This window comes from Aquarana catesbeiana, linkage group LG02, assembly GCF_042186555.1.
Source record: "Aquarana catesbeiana isolate 2022-GZ linkage group LG02, ASM4218655v1, whole genome shotgun sequence".
Lineage (NCBI taxonomy): Eukaryota > Metazoa > Chordata > Amphibia > Anura > Ranidae > Aquarana > Aquarana catesbeiana.
This window is the reverse complement of record NC_133325.1, coordinates 558,769,703-558,782,457: the sequence shown is the minus strand read 5'-3', so window position 1 is coordinate 558,782,457 and position 12,755 is coordinate 558,769,703. Positions and strand designations below refer to the sequence as shown.

The following is a 12,755-nucleotide window of genomic DNA, read 5'->3' as shown; positions in this document are numbered from 1 at the left end:
GAACCACTAATATACATATACATGCATCAAATATGTGTCATATAACAACATGTATAATAAAATGCTTAGTGTCAATATAGTGCAAATAAAGTGCAATCAATAAAGTTCATCAAGTGTGGGGTACAGGGTTGGTGACACGTTGATATAATCTTGGTGGCTTCCTGTGCTCCCCTCCTGGGTCCCCACTCACCAGATAAAGATGACAAATGCTCCTGTGTTATATATCAAGATGGTGCCTCCCGTCCAACGAATAGGTTGGTTGATCATGCCTCAGAGAGTGGGATCTCCTTTCCTCCACCACATGATGTAAGTTCTACACACTTTACTCAGTCAAAGGATGGTCAGGATAGTAAAGTTTGCACAAATTAAGGAAAGGGAACATATAGTGTAATACTGCAAGATTTATTAAAAGGTTTAAAATCATTACACCTACATCAGAATCTTTACAAACGCGCAAAATTGACGCCTTGGCATCCAAACAGCCTTCGCAGATTATCTGTGTCCTTTGACTGAGTAAAGTGTGTAGGACTTACATCCTAAGTGGTGGAGGAAAGGAGATCCCATTCTCTGAGGCACGATCAACCAACCTATTCGTTGGACGGGAGGCACCATCTTGATATATAACACAGGCGCATTTGTCATCTTTATTTGGTGAGTGGTGACGCAGGAGGGGAGCACAGAAAGTCACCAAGATTATATCAACATGTCACCAACCCTGTACCCCACACTTGATGAACTTTATTGATTGCACTTTACTTTGCACATCTGTTGAACTTTATTGATTGCACTTTATTTGCACTATATTGACACTAAGCACTTTATTATACATGTTGTTATATGACACATATTTGATGCATGTATATGTAGTTTAGTGGTTCACAGAGGCAGCGTTGAGTATAAATTCTTTATGCTGCAAATTGTGAATGCTGGATGCAGTCTTCTGGGACCCCATCAGTGTCCCAGAAGACTTGCAGGAGGGAGAGAGGAGCGGTCAGAATGGAAGTGGGTACCTGTCAAAGTCGGGTACCTGCTCCCCCCCAAAAGTGGCAATTGTTCAAGAGGAGCGGAAACGAGTCTTTATAGCAGAACTTCCCCTTTTGGGTGGAGCTCCACTTTAAGAAAAAAACCTTCCACCTTTACAACAACTTTAAAGCAATATTAAACCCAAAAGCAAACCTGTATTATATTGCAGCTTACCAATTCATAGATGTGATGGCTGCATTTGTTTTCTTTTTTAGGCTTTCTTTCATCTATTTTCCTCTGGTGATCCAGCCAGTAAGTCTGTTGTTTTTCAAAAAGACAAGCTCTCTTGCAAATGTATCAGTTACAGGGATGAGAAAAACCATTTAATACTGGCAGGGATGCTTACAATGACCAGCTTTTATTTATTTATGTAAAACCTTCATCTCAAAAGAAGTTTGGTTTCAGTTTGTTTTGTCTCAATCGCTTTTTTTTTTTAATTTTGGTTCGGGGTTCCCCTGTGGGGGAATCCCATGCCGTTTTTATCAATGAACTTTTATGTGTATTGCCGAACCTACAATTTATTATAGCCGGCGCTAGAGATAGTAGTTTTACAGTAGTTAGTAGTGATAGTAGCGATAGTAGTTTTACATGACTTTTTTTCCTTTAGAAATGTCATTTTGCTCTCAGACTGTTCTAAACACGGGAAACATGCGCCCCTTTACAGGCATACTATGGACACCCACCAGGTACGAAATTTAAAGGGATATTACACTTTTATTGTTTCACTTTAAGCATTATTAAAATCACTGCTCCTGAAAAAACGTCCATTTCTAAAACTTCTTTTTGCATTGATACATGTCCCCTGGGGGAAGACCCAGGTCCCCAAACACTTTTTATGACAATAACTTGCATATAAGCCTTTAAAATGAGCACTTTTGATTATGCATGTTCGTGTCCCATAGACTTTAACGGTGTTCGCGTGTTCGAACAAATTTTTTGCCTGTTCGCATGTTCTGGATGTGAACCAAACCGGGGGGGTTGTTCGGCTCATCCCTACTTCTGGGTCACGTCACAGGTCCCAGAAGATTGCTTAGCCACTAAGAGAGCACAGTGTGACACGTGAATGCGCAGTGCTCACCCGGCTGTAAAGCTGTTACAGCCGGGTGTCCACACTTGCAATGCCGGCGCCACGGAGAGGCAGCGACATACCAAACACACACAGTCAAGCCAAACTACTCCCCAGATAACATGCTTTGTGGCCTCCTAAACCATACTCATATGCAGGCGCAAGCCCCTTTAATGCCATTTACCACAACTCCTTGGTTTCCGGGACATGCCCTGGAAGTATAAATTCCTCTGCTTCACTCCCTCAGCAGCTTAGAGAGGCCACACCTCATAAGACTGAGGTAGCAAGTGATCTGCAGCCAGGTGAGTGGCCCTCCACTGGCAGAACCAGCATGCAGACAGCCAGGCAGGAGCCTAATAGCTCACACATTGTTTAGAAGACTCAGCTACTCTGAGGAGCACCTCCCCAATTGCTACCAGAGTACTCAAATTCCATTGGGGTGGCCCTTTCTCCTTGGATCCTTCCGGCTCTTTATCTGTGTTAACAGAGCTACCTTTGACTTCACTGTGAGGGATGTTTTCTATGAGGATAATTGCTCTTAGCTGTGTTCTTTATTGTTTTACTAAAGTAGTGGTTTTCAGCCTTTAGATTCTTATAGAGACTATGGGGTTGATTTACTAAGGGCAAAGAGACTGTGCACTTTGCAGTTGCTCCACAGCTTGGTAAATGATAAAAAAATACTCTGTTCCCGACTGTTTCCGAGCCTTTCCGAGTTCAGACGAGCTGTCCCCGAGTATTTCCTCTGGCCACAAGCAGTATTACGTGCAATAGAAGTCAATGCGGAACTACCGGTAATTCTCTTTGTTTCCATTGACTTCTATGGGGCAACTCGCTTTGATATGCGAGTGCTTTGGATTTCAAGCATTCTCGTGGAACGGATTATGCTCGTAATCCAAGGTTCCGCTGTATTCCGAACTTTCTGCATTAATCGATGACTAATGAAAATTAAGCAATGTCTATTCTCTGCTACTATTATGTTGCGGTGTATGTTCTTGCCATCCAGACACTGCTTTAAATTATTGCTTCCAACTTTGCACCTGTTTAGTAAACTGAAAGTTACAGTAAAGCTGGTCATACATTATACAATTTTCTTTTTTTTTTTTTCCTTGTCAAATTTGTTTATTGTTTATTGTTTAATTTTAACAGTTAGTATACATAAGTAAATATGTTGGCAGCAAAAGAAAAGATCACATATATGGTAATATTGAGTTTTAGTTCCAACATAAACTAAAAGTAGTTTAACTAAAACAATTTTAGCATGGATCTAACTACTCAAAAGATTGTGCCATACATTGTATAAGAGGGGATAAAACCAACTTAGACCTGGTTAATATAAGATGACCTCAGATTAAAAAAAAAAAGGTTTTAATTATTATCAAGAGTATAGTTTTTAAATAAAAATAGAAAAAAAAAAGAAATAATTTATTATAGAATCCAAAATCTTATACTACATGTTGGAACTATGTACAATTGGTATAATGAAAACCAAGGAAATAAAAGTTCTGCTACCAGAACTATATAAAGAGTAAATTGAAAGAGGAGAGAGAGATACAATTTTCTTATTCAATTTCCTTTAGATGCATGTTACACTATGTAGTACAAGGACCTGTCTGATTGCATGCAAATTAAAAGGGTTTAGGTTTGACCTCATATTACATGGTTTTGGTAAATCTAAAGGAAAATTGAACAAGAAAATTGTATAATGTATGGCCAGTCTCAATCCCTGTCTGATCATTCAGTCGATTACCAATCCTGGCTGTAGTCACTATTCTAAGGTCCCAGGAGAGGTATGGCATTGACATACGGATGCTGGCTTTTCATAACGTGTGTATATATATATATATATATATATATATATATATATATATATATATATATATATATATATATATACACGCATATACACACACACACACACAAGACTGACTAGTTTACTGAAATAATGTAACTAATACCAAGTAAATATCAGCATATGGTTAATACACGGTCTCCCGAATCGAAGAACAACATAAATCCATCTCAGACATATGCTACAACAGATGCAATATTACATTTCTCTATGAAATTGACTATTTCATATTTTAATCCCACCATCCTCACAATTCTGGTTGTTCAAAAAGTCCTAACAGAGCAACACATCCTTGTAAATAAACATGTAAACAAAGCACTAACATCCTCAAGCATTATTTCTCTTTTCTGCTGTCTCGGTAGAGATGGTCGCTTTTTTCCCATACAATCACACAAGACAGGCAGACAAATACATGAAGGAGCTGAAACTTCTGCACACTTCCTATGATGTTTACAGCAAGGAGTCTGTACATCCACACACACAGACATCTTGAACCTTCACATACATTGCTCAGTACATATTTACAAGCACCCACAGACATCATTTACCCTATCTTAGGTACTAAGAGTAGAAAAGGATGGGTAATTTACCGTCTTTCATCTGTCTGCGATGTGACAGGATTTTATTTTTTATTATTCAGGATTTAAAGAGCCCCCCCTCCCCCTTCCTGCTCTGCTGTTTCCTGTGACTCAGATGACATCACAGCAGGCAGCTGGAATGTGAGTGGTGGGGGTGGAGAGTATTACATGCATTCTTTGCAAACCCTTGAACCTTTCCCCAATCTTTTGCATCCTTTCAGTATAGTTTTGTCTATACACGCTTGTTATGATACTCGCTGCTACTGTTTCCCATCTAACATTGCACTATTTCAGTACTGGACGAAACACAAGATAACAACAATACCATGGATTATAGAAGGTCTTTGTAAGGAATTAGAGGAAAAACAATAATGTATTAAATATATATCTGCAAATTGAAATGGATAACCTGGAATGTGGTTAGTATAATGAAAATGTAAAAGTGATGTGTAATTGTTAAAGTGGTTGTAAACCCTTTACAACCACTTTTTACTACAATGCAACCCTATAATAAGGCTTTCCTGTAGCTACACTGGATATCTCTTAAACCTGCGCGGTTTAGGAGATATCCCTGTATTTGCATGTGCCAGCGTCATCGGCACATGCGCACTTAAGCAAACTGAAGCAAGTGCTGTACGTGCCGTTGCTTCAGTTAGACTGTGCCATCATCGCGGAAGTGACCTCATCCCGGCTCCGGCCAATCACAGTGCCGGAGCCGCGATACCCAGAAGTGACCCCTGGGAGAGATGTCGGCTAATGGAGCGGTGAACGAGGACCGCTGCAGGGGCTTTGATCTCAGGTAAGTAATTCATAATGAGCTAGTATGCTATGCATACTAGCTCATTATGTCTTTATCTTGCAGGTTTTTTTTTTTTTTTTTTTTTAGGGTTTACAACCACTTTAAAGTGGTTGTAAACTCAGAAAAAAAACAAACAATAAAAAAACCTGCAGAGGCATAATGAGCTAGCTCATTATGAAATACTTTCCTTAGATCAAAGCTGTTGGAGGGGTCCCCGCACGCCGCTGTTACTGGCAACATGTCTCCCGAGCATGAGCGCAAGAGCTGCCGGTCACGGCACGGCTACTGAAGAAACAGGACGAGCGGGCCGTTTCTTCAGTGCGCATGTGCCGATCACGTCGGCACATGCGGATACAGTGAATATCTCCTAAACTGTTAAGGAGATATTCACGGTACCTACAGGTAAGCCTTATTATAGGCTTACCTGTAGGTAACAGTGTTGTAACAGGGTTTACAACCACTTTAAGCAACCCATAGATTAGTCAGCAGGTTACATAAAAAAAAGAAAAGAAGACTTGATTCCCTTATTCACACACTCGATGTGAACGGGGGGAATTCTCTCAGCAGGGAGATTTCCCCCGCCATCAGATTAAACTGGTCAGTGCTGCCGACTATAGTCTGTGGTGCTGATCGAGCTGGGAAAATCAAACAGAGCAGCTGTTCAATAATCGATAGACAGATCGATCTGTGTACAACCAGCCTGCCCATACATGGATGAAAATTTGGCCAGTCCCTGCTGAACCAGCTGGATTTCGATCCATGTATGGTCGACTTTAGGGGATTTTATAGCTGTAGGTGGGGTACTTTGTGGTGCGGAGGCAATATCACAGTCCCAGTGCTATGGAAGAACTTGTATTAAATTAATGCAAAGACAGTTCACAAATAACCCAGTGGAAAGGCAGTGGTGGGCTTAAGCACTGTATGGCCATATTGTGTGATCAAATCCCCATTTCTGCTTATTTGCTTATTGTGTTCAGGTGCTTTAAATAGCCTTGTAGGATTTAAACGACATTTTAGTATGTGTGCGCAATAATCTTTTGTTCTGTTTGTATGGCAGCACCATCTTTAGTGTGATGCATAGTTAGGGTGTGCCCCCCAAGTCTTTGTTTCTCTGGATCTTGGTCCAGCACCGGGATCTGCCAGTAGCCGCTGGCCAGATCCAGGGTGGAGAAGAACTTGTCTTGTCCCAGGGCCATCAGAAAATTCCTCAGCCCGAGGAAGTGGGTAGGCATCTCAGTGGGTGCATGCACTGAACTTACGGTAGTCCACACAGAACCGTAGACTTCCATCCTTCTTTCGCCCCAGGACAACAGGAGCGGCCCAAGGACTGAGGCTTTCCTTGATCACTCCACTCTGGAGCATGTTACAGAGTAACTATTTAACCTCTTAGCACAATGCTGGGGGGGGGGGGGGGGGGGGGTTTGACAGAACTGCTCCTGGATGGGAGGTGCGTCCCTCATATGTATGGGGTAGTTGATGGCTTCGGTGAACCCATAGCCCTCTGGATTAGTGACGGGTGTTTTTCCAGCAGCTGATGAAGCAATCTGTTGGAGTAGGGAAAAGTCTTTAAAGGGAATGTCCAGCTGCTCTAGTAGGGGCCTGTATTGGGTTTCATCCCAAGAGACTATGGCTGCCTGTAGAGGGGCACAGATCAATTCTACCACTGGCTGGGCCTCGGAGATGCAGTGGTGAGGCACCTCATAGAGATGAGCCAAGATGGGGTGTCTGGGCAATGATATTGGTGTGGTTCCCAGGTTGACAAGTTTCACCAAGATCCTTCCTCGATGAACCTTGCCACTCTCCTGACATCACTGGGTCCTTGCGGAGTTCGACCATAATGGTGGCCCCCTGTAATTTTTTGTGGGCCCCCCCACAGGGAGTGACCAGACCATTTATTTTAAGAATGCAAAGAATAACCTCTGCTTGGGGGTGTACGAACCACTCCTACTTGCTCTGGTTGCTTCTTGTTTGCCCTGTACTAGGCTTCGTAGCCCTGGAGTACTCAGAGCCACACAGCCCGCAGGCCACAGCCACGTGCCCACCAGCCCGAATGTTCATATTTGGCCAACAGGTTGGGTAAGTCCAGGTTTTTCAAAACATTCATGCCCAGCACGACAGGCACTGCTGGGTTGACTGGGTCATGGGTCACCCGCTCCAACATTTGGCCTTCGATTTGGATCCTCACCCAGGTGATGCCCTTGACCAGAATGGGTAGTTTATTGGCCATTCTGAGGGATAGCCAGGCGGTCTATCTGCTCGCTTGCTCCAAATCTCTGCACATAGAACTCATATTCCATGACTTCTGAACAGTGTCAATCTGGCATGGGAATTCTTGCCTGTTAACCAAGGCAGCTACCACTGGGCTTGGTGTGACCATGTCCTCTGACATGCTGGGACTTTGGGTTGTTGGTCTCAGGTCTCAAGCTAGTGCATGAAGCTAGCACGAAGATGTAAAAAAAAGATAAAAAAGGTGATAACACTATTTTGTTTTTGTTTTTCTGCATTGGGTAAACACAGGTCACTGTAAGAACAAATAGAAAACAAATGTGTCCCGTCTACACCACAACACTGGTGTGATGCGGTGAGCTGTGGGAAATAGCAGAATGTCTGCATTTTCCCACAGTGCACTGGATGTCACTACACTGAAGCACAATGCAACGTACATGAATGAAGTGTCACATAGCAGATCAAGTTAAAAAAAACAAAGTAAGCAGTGCGATATGCTGCTGGAGCTGACGCCAACATTAGCCTGCACAGTAAAACGCTATGTTTTACTGTAAAAGATAGCGAGATCCTAGCCTTAAGAAAGGAGTTCACCAAGGGAGCATAATTCATCTTATTAGGGTACAACATAGCCTCTGTGGCGATTACATTTTTCTTTTTTCTTAAACCGAAACTAGAGAAGAGAACAGTGCTGACCCCATGTGGATGTAAGGCGCAATACTCAGTTCAAATACAATCAAAAACAATAGATACAATAATACAAAATTTCTAACATTATTACTGGTTTTATACTATTTGTGCCATCTGCTGTAAAGAATTGTATGTAGGGACTTCCATGAGTTGATTGTTGTCAATAAAGACTGTCTTGGAGACAATGGAATACATCTTATAATCTTTTTAAGGGCTTGTTCATATAGGCTGACAGGGGAGGATGAAATCCGGGCAGTTCAGACGTTGTTTTACCTTGCCTGACTACCCACCTAAAGAAGGGCATACTCAGGCTGCTAAGGGCCATGCCAAGATATTTAGACAGGATTTATACTGTGCCTTTGGCTTGGCAGCAATGAATGTATGCAGAAAGAGGATGTGTAATTTATGTGTTGGCACGCTGCATTTAAGGTAAGTAACTTACAGTCAATTTGTATGCTAATACCTTCACTGTGTAGTACCCTCCTCTAGTTAGGCTGCTGGGCTAAATTTAGTCTTTTGGCTTCACTGGAGTCAGAGCAGAAATCTATTTTTTTGGTCTGGTCAGGGTTTCCTAGCTGGGTGGTTGATTTCTCTCAACCCATTTTGGAAGAAGCTTCCAGAATATAGGACAGGGAGAGTCAAATGACCAGTATGAATATTGATCAAGCTGTAGCCAATCCTTGGTAGGAGGCATTCAGAAGGTGGCTGGGACAGTGATAAATAATTGGGAGGTCTTTCCAGTCCTTCGGTGTGGTGTGATACATGAATAAATCAATATAACAACTCTTGACGGACTAAAGCACAATACCTTTATCCCCATCCACGGCCAGCATCCTGGAGAAAGATGGGTGATGCTGGGCGTGGATGGAGATACATTGTGGAGAGATACCCCAGGAGCAGTAATGGATAATGGCCAACAGGCCCTCTTACCAGACCCAGCGAAACTGCAGCAGAGATCCCTCTGGCTGGACATTTGCTAACTCAGGGTTTCCCAGGCCAACTCTGGTCAGTAGTGTAGCATGTCTGTACCATGGCAGTGGCTCAGTCTTTCTCCCTCTCTGGAGGTGCTTGGCAGCGTGGCTCCCTCTCTGATGGCATGGGTACAGCATGGCTCCCTCTCTGATGGCAATGGTACAGCGTGGCTTTCGTCTCTGATGACACAGGCACAGTGTGGCTCCCTCTCTGATGGCACGGGCACAGCGTGGCTCCCCCTCTGATGGCATGGGCACAGCGTGACTCCCTCCCTGATGGCATGGGCACAGTGTGGCTCCCTCTCTGATGGCACGGGCACAGCATGGCTCCCTCTCTGATGGCACGGGCACAGCGTGGCTCCCTCTCCGATGGAACGGGCACAGCGTGGCTCCCTCTCTGATGGCAATGATATAGCGTGGCTCCCTCTCTGACTTTCCCCAGCACAGTCCTCTCTTTTTCCTGTGTCCTGTAGCAATCACTCCCTCAGCTTCTTCCTGGGTTCCAGACTCTCTCTCTCCCCCAGCAGAGTGCATGCTGGGGGCTGAAGTCTGCTGCCTGTGTACATCAATGGGGCAGTCAATCTTCTGGGACTTCATGTCCCATGATGCTCCCCTAGACCCTAGTCTCTTCTGATTGGCTCTGCTGTGGCCAATGGGAAGAGAAACAGACCGGGCAACAAGCTAAGCGGTGAACCAGGTGAGAGCCGCTCTCTCTTCTCCACTGCTGACAGGAGAAAGGAGGGGGCAAGCGGGAGAGATGCACTGACATCCTGCAGCTCGCCTCTCTCCCTTCTCACAGCACTGCTTGTATTCACTGGGCAGACTGAGCTAAGGAAAAGAGCCTGCTTTACTGGTGGAAGGGGGGAGGGGGTTGCAGCTAGTGAAAGGCGGCAGTGGCTCTGACTACTAAGCTCCCTTCTCCTTCCCTATAGCAAGGCTCCTCTCTCCTCCTCTATAGCGGAGGCCGCACGGGCCTGGCCGGTGCATTACCATTTCATTTCATGTGTTGCTGAAGGAGGAGCGGGCCTGGCCGACCGGGCCCCTTGGGACACTGGGGCCCCTTACAGGAGTACTTCCTGTACCCCCCTGATGGTGGCCCTGGCCAGGAATGCAGAACCCACCATTGCCAGGAATGCAGAACCCACCATTGCCAGGAATGCAGAACCCACCATTGCCAGGAATGCAGAACCCACCATTGCCAGGAATGCAGAACTCACCATTACCAGGAATGCACCCACCCACCATTGCCAGGAATGCACCACCATTGCCTTGTATTGCATGTATGTTCGGCTTTAGAAAATTCAGTTTGTAAATGAGTAGAATGTTTGTAAATGTAAACGGTAGTTTTCTATTTATTTATTTTTTTCTTGGTTGAACTAGTTGAACCAAAACTGAGAATTACACCATGGCAACAGAGGAAGAGAACTAGTATTGTGCCCCATCCATACATAGATAAAAGGAAAACATGCTGACCATCATACCATGGTAACAAAACATGAGAAGTTGCACTGTGCAGCATCCATACATAGCGAGTAAGACCCTGAGAAATGCACCATGGCAACCAAACTAATGAAGGGGTAGTGTAAAGAATCCATACATGGAGAATGGATGCAAACACTGAGAATTACACTATGGCAACAAAACAGGAGAACTCTGATTGTGCTGTGTTCATTCAAAGATAAGAAAAAAATGCTGAGCATTATGGTAACAGAATTAGAGAAGTGGTAGTGTAAATAATCCATACATGGAGAGTAAAAGCAAACACTGAGAATTACACCAGGGCAACACAACTAGGGAAGAGGATATTGTGCAGCATTCAGCCCTGGTTCACATTGGTGTGATTTGACATCTCAAATCGTCAGGCAATTACCGGCGATGGCACTGTCCTAATCGGTGCAACACTGCATTTGCAGAGCCACACCGATTTCAAAAAGTAGTTTCTGTACTACTTTTTAACATTTAGGGGTGCGATTTCCATTGACATCTGTGCAGAAACCCACACAGATGTCTCTGAAATCGCCGCCAAAATCGGGGCTGACATACAGGAATGAAATGGTACGAGTTAAGCACCATTTCATTCCCGCACTCAGTGTGAGCCTAGGCTCAAACACTGAGAACCAGAACTGTGGTATTGTGCAGCATCCTTATATACATATTAATAACAGGCATTGATGTAGCACTCTGATGTTTAGGCAAGGTTGCTAGTAAATTTACCTGCCAGGTATAGTTGCCTTGGAAAATTGATAGGAGATCAATTGATTCCACCATAATTCTGGAATTGCTGCACTTCTCTCTTCTGTCACTAGATGGCCGGGTATCTGGTGACATTAGATAAGACAAGGGCATTGCAAGGACAGGTTAGGAATAGATGAGGTATCTCAGCCAATGGGCAGGGATCTTTTTGGGTCCCTTGGTCTGCTGGGAGAGCCTATTTATTTGGATGAGGTCAGGTGATTGGGGTCTGTGCCACCTGGACGGCTGTCTGGGTGGACGTGTGTAGTACTGCCCTGGGCTGCTAGACCAGAGCCTGAGGCCTATCCCAGGGACATCTGGCTGCTAGGCTGTCTGAGGGCCTATCCAGAAGCAAGAGAGCAGCGTAGGGTTGGGACTGCAGCTTGCAGTCCAACCAGAAGTTGGTGGTCGAAGGTAGAGGGGAAGCTGTCGCCACTAAGGGACCATCCACTTTGATACCAGGGACCATCATGAGTAGCTGAAGCAAGTACCAGAGCAGCATTCTCATCAACCAGGGATAGTAAAGAATTGGGAAACTTCGGCAGCTGTTAAGCCAGGGACCCAGCCAGCGAAGGTGATGCTTGCAGAGCAGTCTTGTGTGTCAAGCCAGGGACCAAGCAAGCCAGTGGGGTGACGCTTGAGGAGTATCTGAGTGCCAATCTAGGGACCCAGCAGGGACGCGGTAGTGACACTTGAAGAAGATACTTAGTGAGAAGATTGGAAGAGCTCAGGAGATCCAGTGGCAGTGGATCAGTGGGTCTAGGTGATAGACTGGGAGCTCAGTTGAGTGCAGATCAAAAGAGGAGTGTGTGGAGGAAGTGAAAGAATTAATTGCAACCTTTGTTAGAAACTGCTCAAGATTGTTGCCATACGAGACAGCTTGTCTACACATGCAGATTTGGTGTCCGGCTAGGTGCCTTTCCCTGCATGGCTGTCTACCTGTAGAAGTCTCGGAGTATGCCAATTAACATTGCATCTACTAAAGGGTGTCCTGGTCTTAACCCTCTCTCCCACAGTTGTGTTTAAGAAAAAATAAATCTCTTTGCATTCAAGAAGTGTCTGGCGCCCATTAATCTACGTTACATTGCACCCACCATGCCTCGTAACCCACTCTACACAGAAGGATGTCAGCTGTCCCCAACTCTGGAGGTCACCATTAGGCCTAGAGAGGCTTGGGACTTGGCTACATTTACAACTACAGTATGACAACTGAACTACAGTGATTTTGTGCCACTTCAATGCATAGAGTATAAGATAAGAAACTAAAATGTATACAGTAGCAGCTAAGCAAGAGCTATGTTAGCATGCAGCATCTATATCTAGA

General features: G+C 44.4%; 1 protein-coding gene across 1 annotated transcript in view; it reads right to left on the bottom strand.

The window, feature by feature from the left end:
- The window catches only part of PPARD (peroxisome proliferator activated receptor delta), a 67,286-nt gene extending 62,629 nt beyond the window's left edge, over positions 1-4,657 (bottom strand). The window contains exon 1 of the mRNA XM_073616021.1: positions 4,529-4,657. Within this exon, the coding sequence (XP_073472122.1) occupies positions 4,529-4,538 (10 nt within the window). The 5' untranslated portion in view covers positions 4,539-4,657. The remainder of the gene's footprint in view (positions 1-4,528) is intronic.
- Positions 4,658-12,755: the final 8,098 nt, after the last annotated feature.